This window comes from Chiloscyllium plagiosum, chromosome 12 (assembly GCF_004010195.1).
Source record: "Chiloscyllium plagiosum isolate BGI_BamShark_2017 chromosome 12, ASM401019v2, whole genome shotgun sequence".
NCBI lineage: Eukaryota > Metazoa > Chordata > Chondrichthyes > Orectolobiformes > Hemiscylliidae > Chiloscyllium > Chiloscyllium plagiosum.
The window spans coordinates 69,132,536-69,154,242 of record NC_057721.1 but is presented as its reverse complement, the minus strand read 5'-3'; the positions used below and the strand labels follow the sequence as shown (position 1 = coordinate 69,154,242).

Genomic DNA, 21,707 nt, shown 5'->3' with positions numbered 1-21,707 from the left:
TCATCTTAACCTCCTTCCACCTATCGCATTCCCAACGCCCCTCCCCCAAGTCCATCCTCCCTACCTTTTATCTTAGCCTGCTTGGCACAACCCTCTCAATCCTGAAGAAGGGCTTAGGCCTAAACTGTCGATTCTCCTGCTCCTTGGATGCTGCCTGACCTGCTGCGCTTTTCCAGCAACACATTTTTCAGCTCAGATTCTAACAGCCAATAAGCCTCTGCAGTATCAGGAGTGCAAGCAGTCGATCCAGAGTCTTAAAGCCAATGTATGAAAGTGACTGGTAAGAAAAGACCAATTGGTTCAGCAAACCTGCCCCACTCGCATAAATTCATCCTGTCTAGGCAGCCGAGACTGAATTAATCAATTTGTTCAATCAATAGTCTGAGGTTCAACTGTTGCTCATTCAAGAAATTGGGTTGTGGTGGGTTTTCCCATTCTTCACTACTCTAGTGCAAGATATGCAGGTGGGACGCCCTGAGTGACCCATTGCTTGAGAAAGCACCAGCCTGGATAAATGTGCACAATGCGTAGTAGTAGTTGCCATTGTACTAGAGCGGTAATCATAGGGCTACTCTCTCATTACAGAGAGATGACTGTTGGTGGTTTACCACACATCAGACAATGGGCAAGGTCGAGAGATAGGACCTTCGTGGTAACCTCAGCCTGTGTGGGAATTGAACCCATTCTGTTGGCATCACCTTGCATCACAAGCCAAACAACTCAGCTAAGTGGTCAACTGAGTGGGGTGTACACAGTGCAGTGTGAAGAACAAACTGAAGATCAATTCACCCGGATGTATTTGCTTCCCTGTTTGGTTGCTTTTTACGTTGCCCTTACTTCTGTATTCCTCCAAAACAATGTAGCTGATCCTTCTCGCATTTTTATTCTCCAACTCTGTCTTTAGCCCCTGATGGCCCACCTATCGATGTTGTGCTGGAATCTCTATCCTCTCAGTGTATCAGAGTGACATGGAAGGTAAATCATTTGCATGTAACTAATACTCTAACTCATTAGTTCTTGCACTTGTAGTCAAATGTTTTTGGTTTTGCATTATTTGAACTGATCTCTAAAGGAACTGTCTTAAAGACTGTTGATTAATAATAGCATATTTATAATTTGGGTTAAGATTTGCGAATGCAAAATGCTATGTTCCGTTTTTAGCTGAGCACTTGTGGATTTTCGTTGTTCCACTAAAATGCCATAGATACAGTGGACTGATCCATGCACTACAAATAGAATAAAAGTTTGACTTATCCAGGGAATACTACACATACTCTTCAGCAAGTGGAACCAGTTGCTTTATGCTTATTCACCCATGTAACAGTGCTTGGTGGTCACACACTGTCCTTGCATCACAATATATGAGATAGCACTGTGAATTATTATGTGATCTTACACCTCAGCAGGCACTCACCTCGTGTTGGGATTAAGGTCATTTCGAGGACTGATTGCAATAATTTGTACTATATTATGTATATGTATATAAATTGTGTTGTTTTCTTACTTAAGGACAATTTGTAGAAAAACTGGGGCCATTTGTGGAAAATCACTGACATTGAAAATTGCAAATAAAATTGAGATTGTAACCATCTTATGCCATACTGGTTGTTACTCAAGCCAGTATGATCTGTTATGTGATTACAGCATTAAGGTTGTACAGTGAGGGCAATTATTTTATACAGTTGGATTTACTAGTACTTTGATTATATCACAGTATATCCCAGAAGAAGGAAGCAGCCATTTTTTTCAATTTTTTCTCTCCAGATTTAAAGCTTTCCTGAACCCTATTTATTTTCAGATCTTTTCCATAGTTCACTCTCTGTTTGCATATCATTCTTTTTGTTACATAATATAACATATACCTGGATGTTATAAACAACTATTTAAACTGAACTCCTACCTCTGTTCTGTCTTCTGTCTGTGCTATAAGTACATGTTTGGCAAAGTAAATGTAATGTAGTGGTGAATTTGTGTCAGTGGAATGTATGAGTAAATAGAATCCTTCTAGCATGGAAGAAGGCCACTTGGCCCATCGAGTCTACACCAACCCTCTGAAAAGCATCCCAACCAGACCCACCCCACATTTCCCATGGCCTGATCTCCAGCATCTGCAGACCTCACTTTCTCCTCAAAGAAGGCCACTTGGCCCATCGAGTCTACACCAACCCTCTGAAAAGCATCCCAACCAGACCCACCCCACATTTCCCATGGCTAATCCACCTAGCCTGCACATCCCTGTGATACTATGGCAATTTAGCATGTCCAATCGAGCTAATTTATACATCATCAGACTGTGGGGGGAAACCCACGTAGATATAGGGAGAATGTGCAAACTCCACACAGTCAGTTGTCCAAGGGTGGAATCAAACCTGAGTCCCTGGTGCTATGTGGTGGCAGTGCTAACCACTGACCCACCGTGCCATCCTAAATATGACTGTGTGCATGAAAATGTACGAATTAGTGCATAGCTAGGAAATAACTGTGATAGAAATATGTGTGTGTGTAGAGAGAGAGAGTTACCGGTGAGGGCTATGCTGCTGTAGTTGTGTAAATATGGAGATAGTTTCCTTTAACTTTATATTTCCTGATAATCTGACTGATTTGCTCGTCCACTCTACCAATTTGCTATTAAGTGGAAAAGGTAAAAATATTCTGTTTATATAATTGCAAACATTTCTATCGAGGTCATCATGGTATTGTCCGTTCTCCGATGTGTTCTTGTGAATGTCTATCTAAATGTAATCATGTCCTATTATTTTATTAAGTAATCACCATCAATTGAATCTGACAGACTGTCACACACTTCTCACACATGTATTGTTTTTACTGAGTTATTTTTGTGCCAGATTCAGAAGCTTTCAAAGCCAGTGAAGTTACAGTAAGGTCTAATATTGCTTTCTCAGTACAAAAGTTGATTTTTGGTTTACTTACTGCTACATTTTTGGCAGAGCAGGTTGATAGGAAAGCTGAACTGTCAGGTGTAGTTTTGAAAATTAATTTTGTGATGCAAATGTCAACACATTTTGGAATTGGTTTCTTCCCCTTCTTCAGTTTTAATTTTCCGAGACATCCTTCCAATATCAGGATTTAGAATGTGAGTCATGGAAAACTGACCAATTCTTCAGTTTATGGCAATTAATTACAGACAATGCATAGCATTGACAGCTATATAATTAACACCCCCCCCCCCCCCCCCCCGCTCTGCCTTATTGATGTGTGTTAAGCCATTCTTAGAGAACAGCTCTAACTGTTTCTATCTGACTTTCCCTACTCACTGAGTGACTTGAGTGAATTTGCCAATTTTGACCAGTGACCTCCATCCATTCGGAGTTCTGAGGGAGTGCTGCACTATCAAAGGTGCTGTCTTTCAGCTGCATCTTTGAAACTTGGCCCTGACTATTCCCTCAGCTGGATGTAAGGTAACCCAACATGGCATTGTTGGCAAATAAAGGAGGGGATTTCTCTCCTCCACAATCCAATTCAAATATTTATCCCTCAACCCAATATTCCTCAGAAGAGGAAACATTTGTTTGCTCAGTTATCGGTTTTATGCATGGAAAAGGATGTACTCTTTTCTTCATCCCTGCCATTTCCTCAGGCTCCAAAGAAGCACTTGCAAAATGGACTAATCCGTGGCTATCAAATTGGTTATCGGGAGTACAGCACTGGTGGCAACTACCAGTTTAACATCATCAGTATGGAGACAACTGGCGACAGTGAGCTGTACACACTGGACAACCTGAAAAAGTTCACGCAGTATGGAGTGGTGGTGCAGGCTTGTAACCGTGCGGGCACGGGACCCTCCTCGCAGGAAATCATTGCAACAACGTTGGAGGATGGTAGGTTAACAATTAGATCGCAGGTTAGACTGAGACAGAAGGCCTCACAGTTGTGATAGCAAACCAGATATGACACTGAGCCCCTGAAAGAGGCTATTAGGACAAAGCAGTCATGGGGGTTGCGTTGTCATGGAGGGACAATTGGTGACAGGGAAGGAATTTAGGGAAGGAATTGCAGAGCTCTAACTCTGGGAAGCTCATGCTGTACCCAGCAGTGGCATAATGCTGGAAATCAATGTTATCTCAAGAACAACATTCCCTCTCAGCTGTGCAGCCACAGGGCCAATGGGAAGCTCCATGGTTGCTGATTAGCATTCCAGAGAATGACTGCCCCTTCTAGAAGGCGTGATTACACACACAGACCTTGGAGGTCAGCACAGCAGGAAAAAAAATATTACCGGGAATGTTGCTCCAGAGGCCAGAATTGGAGGGTAGTTGAGTTTTGGGGAGCATTTTAAGAACTGGAGCAAACAGGCAAATGAATTAGGAGTAGAGTGGGCTATTTAGCCCCTGGAGCCTCCTCCACCATTCATTAAGATTATGTCTGATCTAATTATGGGCCCGGCTCACATTTATGCATACCTCTCGTTAACCTGGTTAGTCAAAAATCTATCTCTCTCGGCCTTAGAATTATTCAGTGACTCTTCCCTCACCTGTCCTCATTGGTTTCTGAGGGAGGGAGTTTCAAATACCCTCTCAAGAAAAAAGGAAAATCGTCCTCATCTCCATCTTAAATGGGAACCCTATTTTTAAACAATGCCAGAGATACAGAGGGTTGAGGCCAAGGAGAGATTTGAAAGTAAGGATGAAAGTTTGGAAATCAAGACAAGGTCAAACGGGAACCTAGGACAGGGAGAGGAGAAAGTCTGATGAAGGAGGGCGGGTAGTAGAGTTTTGAATGTCCTGAAGTTCACAGAGGCTGGAAGGTGAGGGTTTGGTCAGGGTAGTAAAGGCATGGGTAAGAGATTCAGATCAGTGGACATAGGGTCAAAGATCCTTTGTCAAGGTCTTCCTTGCACAACGCATCAGAAAGCCTTTCTTGGTAAATTGAAAAGCCAATCTCCATGACCCAGTGAAGATTCGGCAAGTTTGAGTTTTCTAATAATTCTTCTCATGGGGTTTGGATAGCAACAGCACACCTGCCAGGTGTTGCCCTGCTGTCCTCAAGAGTGAGAAACCAGAGTTCAGCTAGAAGCTTGCAAGCTCCTGGTAAATCCAGATGGTGAACACGAAGCTCACGGCAAAAAGAAATTCAAGAGTAATTTTCATTGTAAACCAAATTGTACATTTTCAGGAAACATTTAGGTCTTTCCTAAACAATTCCCTGCTTCATTTTTCCCTTCATTTTATCTTCTCACTACATAAACTTCAACCCAACTTCACACCATCAATATCTTAAGTTATCTCCTTACTTATTCAAGCTGTCCCTATTTGTCTCCACCCCAGCTAAAACCATCAAGTTGGTATTGGTATAATTTAAACATTTGAAAGGCATCTGGATGGGTATATAAATAGGAAGGGTTTAGAGGGGTAAGGAACACATGCTGACAAATGGGACTAGATTTATTTAGGACATCTGTTTGACATGGATATGTTGGACTGAATGGTCTGTTTCTGTGCTGTATATCTCTATGACTCTATGAATTCAACCCAGCACACTCCTTCACCCGCACACTCTTAAATAACCAGGTCATACTGTTCTTCACACCCAAGTGTCACTCTTGGCTATCACTTTGTCTTCCTTCCCTTCTATATTTTCACCCTTTAATTTCATCCTGCCCTTTGACTTCATCCCTCTCTCTTTTGCTACTTCTAGATTGTCATTCTTTTTCCCTTCATACAGTCATATAACATGGAAACAGACTGTTCAGCCCAGCCAGCCAATCCATGTCGAGCATATTCCCAAACGAAACTAGTCCCACCTGTCTGCTCCTGGCCCATTTCCCTCCAAACCTTCTTTATTCCCATATTTATCTAAGTGTCTTTTGAACATTGTAACTGTGCCCATATCACCACTTCCTCAGGACGTTCATTCATTCAAGGGATGAGGGGATTGCTGTTGTCACTCTGTTGATGTCCAGTTCTCTTGAGGAAGTGGTAGTGAGCTGCTACTGAGCACTACTGAATAGTTTAGTAGAACATTTCAGAGAGCAGACAAATTCCAAATTAATTGTTGTGGGCTCAGAATTACCCACAGGCTGGATTGGTAAGCAGATTTCCATCATGGAAAGGTTTACTTCAATAATCAGAATTATTTTTTTCATGACAATCTTGTTGTTGACTGGCCAGCACTACCATGAATAGCTTTTCATCCAGATTTACTCAATTGAATTTAAATTCACCAGCTGCCATGATGGGACTTGAACTCATGCCTTCAGGTTATGAGTCAAATAACAGAATCACTGTGCCACCATACCCTTAGCAGCTTTTGCCTATTCATTATTTAACTTCTTGCTTCCCCTCTGCCTCCTCTCTTTCTCTTTCTATCTCCATATCTATTCACCTGCTACACTTAAGCTTTCAATCCATCATTATGTTATTCTTATCAATCTCTCTTTCCTATTTCTCCATCATTCTATTATTCTGTCTTTATGTTTTTCACTTCCTTGACCTCTTCATTCCTTTCACTCTTTTAGCTTGTCCCTTTTCCCTGAGACTTCCCATTTTTTGGCCCCTCCCTCTCTTCCATCATTTTCCTTCTCTTTATCTTCATTTCCTTCCTCTATCTCCCTTCGTTCTGCTCCTCCATCTTCCAATTCTCATGTTAATTAGAGTCATAGAGTCATAGAGATGTACAGCGTGGAAACAGACCCTTTGGTCCAACTCTTCCATGCCGACCAGATATCCCAACCTAATCTTGTCCTATTTACCAGCACTTGGCCCATATCCCTCTAAATGCTTCCTATTCATATACCCATCCAGGTGCCTTTTGAATCTTGTGATTGTACCAGCCTCTACAATTTCCTCTGGCAGCTCATTCCATATACAGACCACATTCTGCATGAAAAAGTTGTCCTTTAGGTCCCTTTTAAATTTTTCCCACTTCACCTTAAACCGCGCCCTCTAGTTCTGGGCTCCCCTACCCTGAGGAAAAGACCTTGACCATTTACTCTATCCATGCCCCTAATGATTGAATAAATTTCTTTAGGGTCACCCCTCAGACACTCGAGGGAAAATAACCCCAAACTATTCAGCCTCTCCCTATGGCTCAAACCCTCCAATCTTGATAATACCCTTGTAAATCTTTTCAGAAACTTTTCAAGTTTCACAACACCTTTCCTATATTGCAGTGATTTAAGTGCCAGAGATAGAAATTTTTACCCCACCTTATGTGAAACCACCACTGATGAGTAGGACTGGCCAAAAGGGCAAGAGAGTGAGTCTTCACAGATGTTACTCCCCATAAGAAAATTGAATGCTCAAAGTGTTACGTCATGCTTAAAAATCACACAATACCAGGTTATAGCCCAACAGATTTATTTGAAAATACAACCTTTCGGAGTGCTGCTCATTAGTCAGGTAGCTAGTGGGTCTGAATGCATGGAACATTGAATTTGTAAGAAAAAGCCCAGAGTGTCATACAACTGATGCAATGTATTAGACAAAACTAGTTGGCTGTTAAGTCTCTAATCACTTAGAATGGTGAGTCAGGTTTCAATTGATAAATATGTAAATCCCAGAGTTTAACTTAAGGTTTTATATTTTAAAAAGGTGACATCTCAACTTAGACAATGCATTAAAGGTGTGAGGTTAGAGTCTGTCTTGTCCCATCCTGGAGTCAGACTTATTATTTCCAAAGTAGGAATTTAAAAGTGTCACATTGACTGCCTATAAATTATGTGCCTTTTGAACAAAATAAAATGTATCTGCAAATACAAATCTGCAAATGGAAATTAACCTCATAGGCTTAAATGAGTGTGTGAGAGGAAGAGGGGAGAGGGAGAGAGTGTGTGGTCACCTGTAGTGTGACATGAACCAGAGTGCTGTCACATAGGAGAAGAATTAGTTAAGTAATAGCAAACCAGGGTTTTTAAAGTTTGATGGTATTTTAGGAGCAACAAAAAGTCTGAGGTAGGTACTGTGCTCCTAGCTTTGAAAACCTGAGAAAGGATAAAATAAAAGGTTGTGGCTTTGTCACAATGAGGAAGAACGCTTGAATCTTAAGAGAATCAAATGTGGGGTGTACAGATATTATATAAGGTGAAAGAGGGAGAACATGTGAAAGTGGAATTAGTTTCACATTTCACTCACAGAAATGAAGGGATGACGATGTTATTAATTGGCTTGCAATATTCCTTAACTTGCCAGAATTCTCTGTTTAAGCAGCCTGAGTACATTGAGAGAAGATACTTCTGCCTTCCTACAGTGCCCTCAGCTGGTCAGACAGCAAACAGTATATTCAGTTGAAATGTAAAGAAATGGGACAGATAAAAATGATAAATAGGTGAAGGATTCGAAATTGTTTAATCTTAACCTTTTGCAAATCATAGGATAAAACTAGTCTTTGATATGTTTGCTTGGAATCACTCCAGCAAAACTTTATTTCAGATTTTAACCCACTCATAACCCTTTCAATTGGACAGAGTCAACATTGAGCCTCTACTGAATCTAACAGGGAGGTAGGTCCAGGAGATGTTTTACTCCAACACTCCCCAACTGAACAGAATCTGCCTACCCATCTACTTCTCCTCATCTCCATATCGACACAACATTTCTCATGTTATATACATCTTGCCAGCCTCCTGTATGGACAGGTTGATCTCCAACCACAGGCCTATGTCAAGGAAGAACCTTGAGACTTTATCCTGAAAATTGCAGGCATAAGATTGCATAATGACATGATGGGTTTTTTTTTTAATCTGTTTTCATCTATCTTTCCATCTAATGCACAACAAATGAGTTCTTCAACATGATTTTCTTGACTCACTCTTGGAATATAAGCAAGACCAACATTTATTGTGTGTCCCCAGTTATCCTTCAGAAATTATTGATAACCTTTCTTCTGGAAGAGCTGATGGCCTTGGAGAAATGGTGCATCCTGAATGGTCTGTCTGTTTGTCACATGTTGATATCTCTGAGCTAGGCTACGTCAGAAAACAGTTAACAGCCAATCACATTGGCATGGGAGTCAGAAGTCACCCTTAAGGGTACCCTTAAAATACAATCAAGGATTATAAGGTAACCATGTTTAGAAATAAAATGAAACACATTTGGTATCTTTGGGTATTATAATGGGTGGCACGGTGGTTAGCACTGCTGCCTCCCAGCGCCAGAGACTGACTGTGTGGAGTTTGCACGTTCTCCCCGTGTCTGCGTGGGTTTCCTCCGGGTGCTCCGGTTTCCTCCCACAGTCCAAAGATGTGCAGGTCAGGTGAATTGGCCATGCTAAATTGCCCATAGTTTTAGGTAAGGGGTAAATGTAGGGATATGGGTGGGTTGCGCTTCGGCGGGTCGGTGTGGACTTGTTGGGCTGAAGGGCCTGTTTCCACACTGTAATGTAATCTAATCTAATCTTTCAATCATGTTTCCTGCACTAAAATGACATTTTTGCAGGATTTCACATCTGTGCCTTTTATTTCGTTTTTTTTTCTCTCTTATGACAAGTGCCCAGCCGACCACCAGACAATGTCCAAGCCAATGCCATATCTCCAGAAGCCATTTCACTGTCTTGGTCGATGCCACCAAAAGAGGCGCTGAATGGGATTCTCCAAGGATACAGAGTTATTTACTGGGCGAATCTCCCAGATGGAGGTAAGTATGTTGCAGTGAGTTATGGATAATGAAAGCAGTCCCTGACATTCAGCAACACAACATCAGCTTCCTTGCTTCTATCTATTTCTGATAGTGTGGCTGATCAGGAAAGGAGAGCCAAGGTAAAGTATATTTGCCATTATCAATTAGAGTCATAGAGCCATACAGCACTGAAACAGACCTTTCGGTCCAATTCATCCATGCCAACCAGGTACCCTAAATTGAATTACTCCCATTTTGACTGCATTTGACCATATCCCTCTAAACCTTCCCTATCATTTACCTGTCCAAATGTCTTTTAAATGCTGTAACTGCCTCTACCACTTCCGCTGGCAGCTCATTCCATACACGCACCAACCTCTGCGGTTAGTGACCAAGTTGCCTCTCAGGTCCTTTTTAAATCTTTCCCTTCTCACCTTAAATCTATGCCTTCTAGTGTTGGACTCCCCTACCCTCAGGAAAAGACCTTGGCTATTCACCTTATCTATGCCCCTCATGATTTTATAAACCTCTACAAGGTTCCTCTCAGCTTCCAATGGTCCAGTGAGAAAAGCCCCAGCCTGTCCACCCTCGCCTTATAACTCAAACCCTCCACTCTCAGTAACATCTTTGAAAATATTTCTTTCACCCTTACCAGTTTAATAACATCCTTCCTATAGCAGGGAGACCAGAATTGTACAGAGTACTCTAAATGTGGCCTTAGCAATGTCTTGTGCATTCATAACCTGACGTCCCAACGCCCGTAATCCGTCTTCTGACCAATGAAGGCAAGCATGCCAAATGCCTTCTTCACCATCCTGTCTAATGGGACGCCACACTTTCAAGGAACCATAACGTCATTGAAATTTCGAGGTCAGAAGTCACACAACACCAGGTTATAGTCCAGCAGGTTTATTTGAAATCACAAGCGTTCAGAGTGCTGCTCCTTCATCAGGTGAAGTCACCTGACAAAGGAACAATGCTCTGATAGCTTGTTTCAAATGATGGTGGGCTCCTCTGGGGCAGGAAGGCTTTGTAGACACAAGGAAGCCCCTATGATTTGATTCCCTGTGGTTTTACCGTCATGGATTTCTGCCATTTCGGAAACTGGACAAATTTAATTTCTGATTGATAACTCAGGTTTCCAAAGCGCCACTTAAAAAGACAGGAGCAGATGCTCCAGTATCTAAATCAGACAATAATTCTTCCTGTGAGAATGCAGACCATCAGTGAACTTGTCTGACGGCAGCTCACAGTTGAGGCGTGGCATGTGATATTCATATTCCAGCAGGTGGCGCTGCAGCAGGAAAGGGAACCTGGACTGACGTTCCCACTCCTTGGTCATTGACCTCCTGTCTGCCTTCTGAGTGTGTTAACATGTACGATTGCCCAATTCAACATTTGCTCTTCTCCTTTCCTTTCTGTCAGAGCTGGGAGAGATTAGAAATGTCACAACCACCCAAGTTACGCTGGAGCTTGACGGACTCGAGAAGTTCACCAACTACAGTATACAGATGCTGGCATTCACCCGGGCAGGAGACGGAGTCAGGAGCGAGCAGATCTTTACACGTACCAAGGAGGATGGTAGGTTAATGATAATGATGCTCCAAACATCCAAATATACAAAATGGGGAGAAGCAGGTCATTCAGCCCCTTCAGCATGGTGCTGTCCCCAAAAGAGAAAACATCTTTCTCATGTCAACCTGGTCAGGACCATCCACGATCTTCCAAACTTCAATCAAGTTGCCCCTCAGTGTTTTGAACTCCAGTGAAAACAAGCCCAACTGAAGCTCATAATACAACTCACTCACTCGAGATGTTATTCTAGTAATCTTCCTATGCATTACCTCCAGCTAATCATTTCTGAAATGTTTGTTCAACCCTATTTCATAAAGTCCTATGTACAATGCAGCATTCTGCAGCTTCCCCCAATTCCAACAAATGGTAAGACCTTAATTAAATCAGGATTGTACAATGACACCAATTACAAAGCTAAACGTCCACCTCTTAAGACCAACTGAAAGTCCATTCATATTGGAGTTGTGAGGTCATTAGCTGGTGGTATCCATTAGTGTACTCCACACAGTTTGAGTGCCTCCATTGTCGAAATATATTTTCTTCTAAAATTGTGGAGGTTCGTGGTGGTAAAGGGAACTCCCTCCATTTCAGCTATTCTATGTCTGCATTAATTAACTGTCAAGTCTGAGCTTCATCTACTCTGCCTTATTATAGTGCTGACTGTCCGAGCTACCAGCGTGTTATAATGGTTTGACAAATAAACTTTGGGTGGGATCACTGCCATCAATCTTTCTTGTTCTAGTGTAAGTTATGGATTTTATGTGAGGAAGGATGCCCACAAAAAAGCCTGCAGCAGTTGGTAGGAGCGGTCATAGCTTAGTGGTATCGTTACTAGACGATTAATCTAGGGGCCATAACGCTCTGGGACTATGGGTTCAAATCCTGCCATGGTGGAATTTGAATCCAATACCAATGGGATTAAGAGTCATAAAATGCCTGTGAAAATGTTGTCAGAAGAAGCCCATGTTGTTCACCAATGAGGGAAGGAAACTGTTGTACTTACCTGGTCTAACCTGCATGTGACTCTCGAACCTAGCAATGTGGTTGACTCCATACTACCCTCTGGGCAATTAGAGAAAGATAATAAGTCCTGGCCAGTGATGCTCAGGTCTTGTAAATGAGTAAAACAAATGTCAACTTTGATAAAAAGTAAATAGGTTTAATTGGTAATATTTATTACCTAATTACATTACGTCTAAGATGCATGATTGCCTCTTGTAGGATATCAGGTTCAATGTAAGTATAAGGATGTATTATTGCTTTTGAAATGTTCTGATACACAACTTAGAGACAACTGAACAATCACAGCTATGGCAATGCTACATGGTTAGCTCCTCCCAGGAACTGTCTTTTATAACCCAAGCTTATCTCATGATATCAGTTAACTTTTTTATTGGTTTGCACAGAACAGAAAAACACAGTGAGACAAAACAGCCTCCAATACCAATCCAAAGGTATGAACACTGACAGTCAGTTGCCCAGGATAGTCAGTCAAGATAGTCTCCACATGAGGGGTGAAGAATTGAATGTTGGGCAGCCCCTCACCCATTTTGACTCTTTCTGCCTATTGTGGCCCTATTTCCTCCTGAAAAAGAGAGAGGGAGGTGTGTGAATGTGGGTGGGGCAGCTGTTAGTGTTGGTGGAGGTGTTTGTGAGCAGGTCGTCATCACAGAGGCCATGCAGGGTGAGTGGTTTCAGGGGTTGGGATGAGGGTGACAATGAGTGAGGGAAGACATTGTAGGCATTAGTGTGAGTGATAGAGCACAAGCCTTGGTGAGAGGTGGGTACAGTAGCAAAGATAGAAAGAGTAGAAGTCGTCAAGAGAAGATGGTGGCATTTAGGCCAGCAGAATAGAAATGATCTATAACCATTGAAAAGGCCCCCTTCCCCCTTTTCCAACTTTCTGTCCTTTTTTTAGAATCCCTGCAGTGTGGAAACAGCCCATTTGGCCCAACAACTCCACAGCAACCCTCTGAAGAATAACACACCCAGACCCATTCTTCTACATTTACTCCTGACTAATGCACATAACTTGCACATCCCTGAACACTATGGGCTATTTAATATGACCAATTTACTTAATCTGCACATCTTTGGACTGTGGGAGGAAAACAGGGAGAATGTGCAAACTCCACACAGACAGTCGCCCGAGGCCGGAATCTAACCTGGGTCCCTGGCACTATGAGGCAGCAGTGCTTAGCCACCGTGCCACAGTGCCATCCATCAATTAGTTAACTTTCTCCATCCATGCTAATATACTACCTCCAACATCATGGGCTGTTATAACTTTACCTTTTGTGAGATATCTTGTCAAACTCCCTCTTGAAGTCCAAATGCAACGCATCTACTGGTTCCCCTTTATCCACACTAGTTGCAACTTCCTCAAAAGAGTCAGAGACAATTTCCTTTTCATGAAGCCATGCTAACTCTTTTTGATTAGACTATGAATTTCCAAATATTCTGCGATTGCTTTCTTGATAATGGATTCCAATCCTTTTCCAACAATCGATGTTAGGCTAATCAATATGTAGTTATCTGCTTTTTGCTTCCTTCTCTTTTTGACTAGGGTTATCACATTGGCAGTTTTCCAATCCTCTGGAACATCTTCAGAACCCAATGATTTTTGGAAAATTGTAACCAATGCATCCACTATCTCTGTAGCTACCTCTTTTAGAATCCTGAAATGCAAGCCATCAGGGTTACAGGACCTATCTACCTTTAACCCCATTAGTTTGTCTAATACTACCTCTCTAATGGTGATTCCTTCTCAAAACATTTATGAAAAATATCTGTAAAACTCCTCTGCCATTCCCTTGTTCCCGTTAACTTCTCCCTAGATTCATTTTTTAAGGGAGCAGTGTTCACTTTGACCTCTATGTTGAAAGAAGATCTTTTTGCCAGTTTTTTCTTTATTTTCCTGGCCAATTTGCCTTGATAGTTTATTTTCTTTGTCATATCTTTTCAGCCCTCCTTTGCTGGATTCTGAATTTATTAAACTGCCTGGGGCTATCATTGATTTTTGCCTCCTCATGTTCTTTATGTTTCAATTTCATAAGTTTCATAACTTCCTCGGGTAGCCATGATTAGTTTATCCCTCTCTTGGAATCATTCCTCCTTACTGGGATGTATTTTTGTTCAGAGACATGAACTATATCCTTAACTATCTGCTTGCTTGCTGTCATTCCTGCTAATTTATCTGCACAGTTCTCTCTTAATTTTACCTTTTCATCTTTTTTTTCTACCTTTGATCCTATTTCCTGTTTTTTTCTCTGAAGTTTGCACACTCTTTCCCTTTCTGTCGCACTCTGGTTATTATTATTATTACCTAACTAGTGTCTTGCTGTGCCACCATATCATTTTGCTTTATAATATCTCCTCTCTATTGAGGTTAAAATGTTCTCTAGCGCCCTGGTTATAGGATTCAGTGGACCACTGGTCCTATCATGGTTCAAGCAAATCCTGCCCCAACAGAACAGCTCCTTTCTACTCAGTACTGGTCCTCAAGCTCCATATACAGAAACCCATTTCTCTCGCACCAATCTTTGAGGCGCACATTTGACTTTATTTGCCTTATGCCAGTTTGCCTGTGGCTCAGGGAATAATTCCAAGATTATTGCTTTGAAGGGTCTGCTTTCTAATTTGTTTCCTAACTGTTTCTTTGAGCAGAATCTCCCTTTGAGCCCTGTCAACGTCATTGGTACCAACGTGAGTGATGATGATAGAATCCCTTTCCTCCCACTCTAAGTTGCTGTCTAGCCCTAAGGAGGTATCCTTAATCCTGGCACCAGGCAGGCAACACAGTCTTTGGGATTCATGACCACGGCTGCAGACAACAGTATCTATTCCTGTCACTTGAATGGCTCCCTCAACCACAATGCCATGGCATCCTCACTGTAGTTCCCTACTCCTGCTTGCACCGGATTATACCTTGGCTTAAAGAGTTAATTTATAAGGGCAGCTTTTATAGCAGCTTGAGTTCTCTTGTGCATAGAACATTTAATAGGCAATCTAAAAAAAAGATGTTGGAAAGATTGAAAAGAATTGATAGGTTAAATAGTGATATCTTATATCCTCTGGCAAGGGATAGAATCTTAAAATTAGAGCGAAGCCATTCACGGTTGATATCAGGAAGTGCTTTGATTAGATTACTTACAGTGCGGAAACAGGCTCTTCGGCCCAACAAGTCCACACCGCCCCGCCGAAGCGCAACCCACCCATACCCCTACATTTACCCCTTACCTAACACTACGGGCAATTTAGCATGGCCAATTCACCTGACCTGCACATCTTTGGACTGTGGGAGGAAACTGGAGCACCCGGAGGAAACCTACGCAGACACGGGGAGAATGTGCAAACTCCACACAGTCAGTCGCCTGAGGCGGGAATTGAACCCAGGTCTCTGGCGCTGTGAGGCAGCAGTGCTAACCACTGTGCCACCGTGCCGCCCACTTGTTTGAAACGTGTTGGAAATCTGAAGCTGTCTCATTAAGAGATCAAACTATTTAATGATAGATCACAGAAGGGGGCCAGTTTGGCCAGTCAAGCCCTTAAAGTATCCCTGGTAGCGCTCCCCAATTAATTCCACAGCCTTGATCTTTCCCCATAGCCTTCTGAAAGCTCCTCCTTCAAGAATGTGTCCAATTCCCTTTTGAGTTTTACAATTTGAATCTGAATCCACCCCCTTTTCAGGGTAATACATTCTGCATTATAATAAGTCTGTGTAAAAGCAAAATCTTTCCTCTGTTATTCTTCTAGCTCCTTATCAATCACCTTAAATATATATTTTCTGGCTTCTGACCCTTCTGCCACCTGGAAACAGTTCCTCTATAGTTCCTCCCATTGATTATTGATTATTATATATGTGTACCTTTTCTTAGCTTTCACTGCTGTAAGGAAAGCACGCCTCACTGCTTCAGTTTTCTCACATTATTGAAGTCCCTCATCCCCGAGATCAATACGTTTTTGTTAAGGAAGCATATTCATAATGATGAAACTAAGAAAAACAAAATGTGTAAGATGGCACAATTGAATAGATTGGTGAAACTGGTTTAAGAAACTGAAGGGCCCACACCTATTCTGATGTTTCTAGTCCAGTACTTAATGCCTCAGCAATTATAATAGTTGCATCATACACTTTTATCTATGTAGTAATTTTATTTCCAAACAAGATACCAATCGAGTGATTTAAATGGTGTCTATGCCAACTGAATGAAATCTATCTATAGAATTCCTACAGTGTGGAAGCAGGCCATTTGAGTCCATACCACCCCTCTGAAGAGCATCCCACCCCTCCACACTATGTCTGTAACCCAGCATTTCCCATTGCTAATCTACCTAGCCGACACATCTTTGGACTGTGGGAGGAAACCAAAGTGTCCAGAGGAAACCCATACAGACACAGGGAGAATGTAAAAACTACACATAGACAATTACACAAGGCTGGAATTGGATCCAGGTCTCTGGCATTGTGAGGCAACTGTGCTAATCACTCGGCCACTGTGCCACCCTAGACATAGGATAAAGTAAGAGAGTCATTTCTAAAACTGCCTTTGTAAAACTGTCCTTAAATTAAGATGAAGATATTATCACAAACTCTGAAGTTACACTGTAGTCAGGGGCCTAGTTTTGGATAATTTAACAAACACTAATCCTAGGGTACTTGTGTCAAAGCAGCTCCAACAGTTCAGCACTCTCTTAATACCACAATTAGTCTGCATTATAAACAAACCCGAACCACTGATAGTAGAAGATGGTGTATTTGATATTCTACCATTGAGTGCTTTAAGTATTGATGGGATTCATGGCTTTCTCTGCCCCATTTCCTCATGTGTACATGTAGGACAAAAGAGGCAAGCCTCTGAAAATTTATAGACAGAGTTAAGCCATTTCTTTTGAAGTGTTTGTGTGGATGTTAGTTATCTAATGCTCATTTCCCTCACTCCATCTCTATCACAGCATATCTTTCTATTTCTTTCTCCCTTGTGTATTTATCAAATTTACATTTTATATGTATTCAGATATCTGTGCCATTTTCTCCAATTACACCCTGTTAGTGAGTTCCATACTTGTCAAGATTAGAGTGGTGCTGGAAAAGCACAGCAGGTCAGGCAGCATCCGAGGAGCAGGAAAATCAACATTTCGGGCAAAAGCCCTTGATGAAGGGCTTTTGCCAAGTTCCACACTTATACCATCCTCCAGGTAAAGATGTTCTTTTGAGTTTCCAATTAGAATTTGTCCAGTAATTATTTGACATTTATGAGCTCCTTTCTTGTGAAATCCCCCAAAAATAGAAGCATATTCAAGTCAAACCCATCCAATCATACGTTGAAAGACTATTTAGATTAGTTCTTAAAGTTAACGTTTAAAATATTTAGGTTCCCTCTTAATATTTCACAAACGAGTCCTCAAACTGATCAAACTATCACTAATGCAATAAATTCAATAATTGCATATATTCTTTTTTATTGCATATGTTATTAGGGTTACTTGTGAGATTCAGGGTTAGTGACACCTCTTCTGTAATTATGAGGTACGTCATTTCAAAATACACACATTTTCTCTTGTGCCATAATGTGACAAATGCCCTGGAAGCAGGATTAGAGTGAGTTTGCAGGATTTTAGATGATATAACAATCCATAACCAATGTTCAAAACAGCATCAATGATCAGTGGTTTGCACTATTTGTTGATGATGAGTTTGGGAAGGTTGTGTGACAGGGTGGCTAAGGAATTTAGCACTGGCCAGTCATTACCAGGTGCAGTTAATAGTTCTGACTACAACACTTATATGGAATAAGAGCTAGGATTCTGGGTGGCTACAGACTGGTAGCCATTGAAAGTTAACACCACCAATAGATTGATTCCCTCATCTAATCTATTGGCAGTGTTAACTTTCAATGGCTACCAGTCTGGTTTACCAGGAAGGGAGAACACCAATTTTTTTTAATGTAAGAATACATCCCAAAGTGTTATAAAACAAGATGGAGCAGTGGTGAGCTCTGCTGCATCACAGCACCAGGGACCTGGATTTGATTCCAACTTTGGGTGACTGTCTGTTGTGGCGTTTGCCCTTTCTCCCCAAGTCTGCATGGGTTTCCTTCGGTTTCCTTCCACAGTCCAAGGATGTGCAGGCTAGGTGGATTGGCCGTGCTAAATAGTGTCCGGGGGATGTTTAGGTTAGGTGAGTTAGTCATGGGAAGTGTAGGGTTACAGGGAATAAGGCTTGGGGCGGGGGGGGGGTGTGGAGTGGGAGATGCGCCTGGGTGGAAAGCTCTCTGGAGGGTCAGTGTGGTCTCACTGGGACTGCTTTCACACTGTAGGGATTCTATGATTCTGGGATGTTACAATGAACCACAGGAGGAAACTTTGGGACAGATGACCAAAATTATAAATGTAGGGTCTTGAGGAGTTTCTGAAAATAAAAGTGCGAGAACATGATGGAAAGCTTAGGGCCCATGCATGACCACTGAATAGCAACTGATTAAAATGCTTTATGGAGCATAGGTGTTTGGATTAACAAAATGGCATCAAATGTTCTGAAGACACTGGGCTGGATGTTTGCGACAGTGTCAAATTTCCGGAGATTTCCTGACTCAGCAGAACCGTCTGCTCAGGGGAAGTGGAAATGGGATATATTCAGAAAAATACGGAGGCAGACCAGGGCCAGAGGTAGGGCTAGGTATCTCCTGAGGGATAAAACGAGACCACAGATACAGGAGAAGGACGAGGCTAGAAAAACTTGAGGCAGAGGAGCGACCAAAGATATTGTGCAGCGAGAGGAGAAAGGGAAGGGGTGAAAGAGGATATGAGAGAGGAAAAAGGGAGGCATCGAGCTGTGTTAAAGGCAAAAGCAAGGTTTCAAAGGAGGTTTGGGAAAAAGGAAGGCTCACCCTATCAGGAAAAATGGGATCTGTTGGATCACTTCCATGGAATGGGGCAGCCCATCCCTAGTTACCTTTTAACTGAATGGCTTGAATTTCAGAGGCAAGCACATTACTCAACCCTGGAGCCTGTTACACGGGTAACAGACCTAGGTAAGAAAACAGATTTCCTTCCCCAAAACCTCAAATGAGTCTTTTTAGCAATTGTTCATGGTTTCATGGTCACTATTAGTGAGACTGGCTTCTAATTCCGGAATTTAGAATTTTAGATTTTATGAATTGCATTTAAATTCCACAAGGTGGCATAGTGCGGTTTGAATCTGTCCCCAGAGCAGTGGTTTGGTTCTCGGGATTACTAGACAGTGATGTTAATGCACCGATACTGTCTCCACGTCTGGGTTTCCCCACCCCCACCCTGACCATTTTTAAAGTTCTCTGGAATCAGTTCGACTCCATAAATATCCAGTCCCCCCTCACATTCTGGAGTTAACCTTAAGGGGTGCATTCTCTGTGACCAACAGGCCAGTGAGTATCAGTGAGCTAATTAACTAAGATACCATTGTGTCCAAATCTACTATTGCCCCTAGTTAGCATAATGCCAAAGTCAAAAAGTATGGTGCTGGAAAACACACAGCAGGTCAGGCAGCATTTGAGGACCAGGAGAGTCAGCATTTAGGGCATCATGCCAAAGTGGTCAATAGATAGCAATCACGAATGGCCTGAACACAAAACAGAATCTCAGTTAAAGATCTTTGTTTGACCTCAACCTGACAGGGGCAAAATCTCCAACACTGACGTGGGACCAAACGTCTGAACTTCATGGGATGCCTCAATTCAAATGGCTGTCAACAATTCGAAGTACATTGTGCCCGAAATAACTCCACAGAAGCCAATATCCTGTCAGCAAATCACCCTTTAATTACATGTGCATAGTCACCGTCCAGCTTCCTCAGAGCCAGCTCTCAGAGTGACCAAAGCCTCTGACACTTCTGTTTATATCTGTCAGCCAGGGCTTCCTGATTGTACCAGATTAACCAAAACATGTGGTGCTGGAAAAGCACAGCCTGTCAGGCAGCATCCAAGGAGCAGGAGATGTTTTGAGCATGAGCTCTTCATCGACTCCCCTGCTCCTCGGAAGCTGCCTGACCGGCTGTGCTTTTCCAGCACCACACTTTTCAACTCCGATCTCCAGCATCTGTAGTCCTCACTTCCTCCCTCTATCAGATTAACAGCCCCAATCAGGGAACTCATTATCTATGAGGGTCACCTGGCTGACCTCGTTACAATCACTATAGTGCTATTTTAAGGAAGATATGGAAAGCATCCAATTTGATGCCTCATTCTATTTGATAGTACATTGCCTTTGATAACAAATAAATCTTTATGCAGATCACTTCAGCATTTTGATCAAAAATATGGCCAATGTTATGAAAGTCTAAGGAGATAGCCTCTGGATAAACTAGCCTTCGCATTTCCATTCAGTGCAGCATACAAACTTATTCAGACCTTTAAAAAAAAATTGGTTGAAACTCAAAAGGAAGGTGATAAATAAGTTATAAAACAGGTCTCATCATCTTGCTGTGTGAGTGATCGATCGCGAATTAATGAGAGGTTTTGATATTCACTGTCTGAGTCAGCATTCAGCCAGTCGTACCCTCCTGGGATGTTCCCTTCTGCAGATGAGGTCAGGATTGATTGGGTGTGTATTTCTTCATGAGATTGTTTAATCGATTTCTTCCTCCAGGTTTCGAAGAGCTGAGGTAAATAACTTTCATGCCACTGTTTGTCAGATTCGCATTTAACTTTTGGTTGCCATCAAGTTTGAAAAAGTAAAAGAAATGTTTCTGAATGTGTTGTACCCAGTCTGCTAATGTGCCATGTTGCCTTGCAGTAGCCCTTGGACAAGCTAAAGTTCACTTCACTTCAACCCCTGACTCCTCAGCATTTACACTGAGTCAGCACGATGGCTGTGACTGCCTCTTGCCCTGTACCACATCAATTAGTATCAAACAGGGGAAAGTGCAATCACCAATAGTGCTCTGGGGACAGTTTTAGAGGTGGATGGTTTGCATAGTGATAATATCGTACTAATGCCACTGTCCAGAAACTGGTTATCTGGGCGCTTAGGTGAAAATACAGCCAGGACAGATGATGGAATTTGAATTTGGTAGTAAGTCTGAAATTGAAAGCTAACTTCAAAGGTGTTTCCACAAATCTGTCAATAATTGCTGTAAAAAACCCATCTGGATTGTTAATGTGCTTTAGGGAAATTAACCTGGTATGCTTGGCCCTCGTGTGACTCCCATCCGACAGTAATTGACTCTTCAGCGCAATCTTGAAATGGCCTAGCAAGCCGCTCAGCTCAAACACAATTAGAGAGGGTCAGGAAATGGATGTCAGCATCACATGAAAAAATAATGAAGGTAAAAGCTGAAGAAAAAGGTCTCAGGTAGTATTCTTCTTCTGATCTTGGGTGACTGTGTGGAGTTTGCACATTCTCCCCGTATGTGCGTGGGTTTCCTCAGAGTGCTCTGGTTTCCTCCCACAGTCCAAAGATGTGCAGGTCAGGTGAATTGGCCATGCTAAATTGTCCGTAGTGTTAAGTTTGTTAGTCAGAGGGAAATGGGTCTGGGTGGGTTACTCTTCGGAGGGTCGGTGTGGACTGGTTGGGCCGAAGGGC

At 42.1% G+C, this 21,707-nt stretch overlaps 1 protein-coding gene across 2 annotated transcripts in view; it reads left to right on the top strand.

Moving 5' to 3' along the window:
* The window catches only part of LOC122555394 (Down syndrome cell adhesion molecule homolog), a 662,754-nt gene that overhangs the window by 528,956 nt on the left and 112,091 nt on the right, over positions 1 to 21,707 (top strand). For both annotated transcript variants that reach the window (XM_043701363.1, XM_043701364.1), the window contains exons 16-19: positions 905 to 975; positions 3,599 to 3,839; positions 9,444 to 9,590; positions 10,998 to 11,153. In XM_043701363.1, the coding sequence (XP_043557298.1) occupies positions 905 to 975; positions 3,599 to 3,839; positions 9,444 to 9,590; positions 10,998 to 11,153 (615 nt within the window). The remainder of the gene's footprint in view (positions 1 to 904; positions 976 to 3,598; positions 3,840 to 9,443; positions 9,591 to 10,997; positions 11,154 to 21,707) is intronic.